The sequence below is a fragment of the Sinocyclocheilus rhinocerous genome, unplaced genomic scaffold (genome assembly GCF_001515625.1).
Source record: "Sinocyclocheilus rhinocerous isolate Xijiao unplaced genomic scaffold, SAMN03320098_v1.1 scaffold507, whole genome shotgun sequence".
NCBI lineage: Eukaryota > Metazoa > Chordata > Actinopteri > Cypriniformes > Cyprinidae > Sinocyclocheilus > Sinocyclocheilus rhinocerous.
The window spans coordinates 566,363-570,010 of record NW_015649561.1 but is presented as its reverse complement, the minus strand read 5'-3'; the positions used below and the strand labels follow the sequence as shown (position 1 = coordinate 570,010).

At 33.4% G+C, this 3,648-nt stretch overlaps 1 protein-coding gene across 1 annotated transcript; it reads left to right on the top strand.

The window, feature by feature from the left end:
* The first annotated feature begins 390 nt into the window (after nt 1-390).
* LOC107710592 (alpha-amylase 1-like) lies at nt 391-3,389 on the top strand. The gene is made up of 7 exons (XM_016515405.1): nt 391-575; nt 1,059-1,075; nt 1,409-1,531; nt 1,629-1,728; nt 1,836-1,957; nt 2,871-2,996; nt 3,167-3,389. The coding sequence occupies exons 1-7, from the start codon at nt 408-410 to the stop codon at nt 3,354-3,356; spliced, it is 846 nt and encodes a 281-aa protein (XP_016370891.1). The 5' UTR covers nt 391-407; the 3' UTR covers nt 3,357-3,389.
* Nucleotides 3,390-3,648: the final 259 nt, after the last annotated feature.

Here is a 3,648-nt window from a genome sequence, read left to right as displayed (position 1 = left end):
TTTCAAAATGAATAGGGTGTTTTCTTTAATTTATTTTATCGCATAATATTTGTGAATATTCACCTTATTACATAGCAGGTGATTCAATGGTGTTTTTTCACCATTTCTTAATTTTTGTGATGTCAGTGAGTTTGTGGGGGGAATATATATATATTTTTTCATTACAGGTTTATTTTAATTTGTCACCTAACAGTGTTTATATCTTGATGTTTATGCTGATAAGTTTATTTAGAGACATCTGTATTTTTAGTTTGAACCATGGGAAATGGACAGTGTTTTTCACCTGTTCAAAGTGGCTTTCCCGAACCTTTGAGGTCCCTGATTGGACAGAGGGGAAATGCCATTTTGTATATAAACTGAACATGAGCCTAGGTTTTGTTGTAGGTTTTTCTCTGAACCAGGGAAGGATGAAGCTTTTAATCTTGGCAGCGCTGCTTGGACTGAGCCTTGCTCAGTTTAACCCAAACACCAGAGATGGAAAAACTGCCATCGTCCACCTGTTTGAGTGGCGCTGGGCTGATATTGCAGCGGAGTGTGAGCGCTACCTCGGACCAAATGGCTTTGGTGGAGTTCAGGTATTTTTAAATGCAGCATTATAGTTAAGCAAGGAGTTCATATTTTTAGGTGCTTTTGAGAAAAAATAAAATAAAATAAAATATATAATAACGAGCCGTTTTAGGTAGGTGTGGCTAACTCTTAACTTTTATAAAGAATATCTCTTTGGATTTGAGACTTTAGTCTTTGCAACTTTACAGATCTTCTTTATGCACCAAGAGCTTGTAACACTCTAAAGAGAAAGGAAAAAATGAAATCGCATCATATGACCCCTTTAAATTGCATGAGCAATTTAATCATTCATTCAGCTGATTTGTTTTGAAATACAGATTCATTCAAAAACAAGTGAGCGTTTTTATGATTAAGTAATTGAATTATTCACTCACCCCATTTTTTCAAAACACTGATGTTCATGTAGGAATGAAACAAGTGAAAGAAGTTTATAAGATTGAGCAATTGAATTATTCACTCTGCCAATTTGTTTAAAACATTGATTCATTCAGGAGCAATATGAGGGACAGTTTTTTACGAGTAAGAAACAGAATCATGGAAGGGCAGGAATGAAGCACCACTGCTGTTGCCCGGAGGCACACAATAGTTCTACAGTAATTGGAAATATTTACAATAGTGTAACAAAAATAGATGAAGTAAGATGAAGTAAAAGTTATTCCATGTTAACTTTTGAACAATAAAACAGAACAAGAAGTTGATATTGAGTGTAATATTGCATAAATATGTGAACCTTATTGTTCATTTAAACATTTTCCAAGGATATTAGCTCTGTTTTGTCATCCGGTTATATTTATTGTTTCTTGCAACATAAAATTGACAGATGAGCTGCTTTTTGTTTCAGGAACTGGGGTGAAGGTTGGGGCTTCATGTCTTCTGATAAATCTCTGGTGTTTGTTGACAACCACGATAACCAGAGAGGACATGGTGCTGGAGGTGCATCTATTGTGACATTCTGGGATGCCAGGTGCAATCTCATCTTATTTTCATTTACAAAACAGCATTTGCTTGGCAAATGAAAACATAACATTTCCTTACATCTGTATTCATCCTTCTCTTCCTAGGCTTTACAAAATGGCTGTAGCCTTTATGTTGGCCCATCCATATGGATTTACCAGAGTAATGTCCAGCTACCGGTGGGACCGCAACATCGTGAATGGAGTGGTAGATGATTAAGTTTAGTCAAGTGAAAAAAAAAGAAACAAATGCTAATCTGGTTTAAGTGTTTTTTTCTCTCTCTCTGAATAACTGGTTACTTTCTCATTACTCAGGACCAAAATGACTGGCAGGGACCCCCCAGCAACGGTGATGGATCCACGAAACCTGTTCCCATCAACCCCGACTCTACCTGTGGAGATGGCTGGGTTTGTGAGCACAGATGGCGTCAGATCAAGTGAGTTCTAACCTACAGTTTCATTGCAAGATGCCTTACACTTGTAAAAATAAATTTTGAGGTCTATAAGATTTATTATTATTATTATTTACGTATAATTTAATTATTTTAAAATGTATACTTTTATTCAGCAAGGATGCATTAAATTCATTAAAAAAAATACTTTTATTTAAATTGAAAATCTTTAAAATTTAAAAGGCAAATTAAATTAAATTAAAAATAAGTTTTGCCATCACATAAATAAATGTGAAAATATATATTAAAATAGAAAACATTCATTTTAGGTTGTAAGAATATTTCACAACATTACTGTTTTTACTGTATTTTTGAGCAAACAAAAGCAGCCTTGATGCATAAGCGAAATCGTACCCCAAGCATTTGCATGTTAATGTACCTAGAATTAATAACTATGATAGGGAATGTACAATTAAAACAAACATTACTCCACAGAAACATGGTGGCCTTCCGTTCTAACCTACAGTTTCATTGCAAGATGCCTTACACTTGTAAAAATAAATTTTGAGGTCTATAAGATTTATTATTATTATTATTTATGTATAATTTAATTATTTTAAAATGTATACTTTTATTCAGCAAGGATGCATTAAATTCATTAAAAAAAATACTTTTATTTAAATTGAAAATCTTTAAAATTTAAAAGGCAAATTAAATTAAATTAAAAATAAGTTTTGCCATCACATAAATAAATGTGAAAATATATATTAAAATAGAAAACATTCATTTTAGGTTGTAAGAATATTTCACAACATTACTGTTTTTACTGTATTTTTGAGCAAACAAAAGCAGCCTTGATGCATAAGCGAAATCGTACCCCAAGCATTTGCATGTTAATGTACCTAGAATTAATAACTATGATAGGGAATGTACAATTAAAACAAACATTACTCCACAGAAACATGGTGGCCTTCCGTAATGTTGTAAATGGACAGGCATTCTCTAACTGGTGGGACAATGGAGACAACCAGATCTCTTTCAGCCGTGGTAATAAAGGGTTCCTTGTCATTAACAACGATGACTGGTAAGAATCTATTTTTAAAGAAAGGTACAATATGAGCGAAGATTTTAGTTTGTACTTCTATTGGGAGATGTAACTGTATTTAAAACAAGCTACTATAGTATGTGCTGTGTATATAGCTACAGTCACTGTTATCGAAAGTATATAATCTATAATATTTACTTGTGCTTTAGGGAGCTGAACGAGACCCTAAACACGGGTCTGCCAGGAGGCACCTACTGTGATGTGATCTCTGGTCAGAAGGAAAGTGGCAGATGTACTGGGAAAGAGGTGGTGGTTGGAGGAGATGGACGTGCTTCCTTCAGAATCAGCAACCAGGAAGAAGACCCATTTATCGCCATTCACGCTGACTCCAAACTTTAAATGACATTATTTAATTAAACAAGCAGCATGCAAGTTATAACTACTGTCATTTTTTACATGGTTGCGTCCTGTTGGCTCCAGTTGCAAAAAGTGCATTTCCAGTTTGTCTTTAGAATTTGAGTATTATTATTGAGTATATATCTGAGTATATATTAAGAACTATTCCAAATTCCTTTCACCTTACATTTTATAAAAGCAGTACAATGATACCTAAAAAGTAAAAATAAATAAAGATGTAAAGTAGGATATATCTAAATATTTAAGTAAATCTAAATATATTAATATAACCGTG

Excerpts from the sequence above, each read along its gene's own strand:
- LOC107710592 (XM_016515405.1), top strand. The coding sequence starts at position 408 with ATGAAGCTTTTAATCTTGGCAGCGCTGCTTGGACTGAGCCTTGCTCAG. Across the intron at positions 1,532-1,628 it reads GTGACATTCTGGGATGCCAG|GCTTTACAAAATGGCTGTAG; the intron begins GTGCAATCTCAT and ends TTCTCTTCCTAG. Across the intron at positions 2,997-3,166 it reads GTCATTAACAACGATGACTG|GGAGCTGAACGAGACCCTAA; the intron begins GTAAGAATCTAT and ends CTTGTGCTTTAG.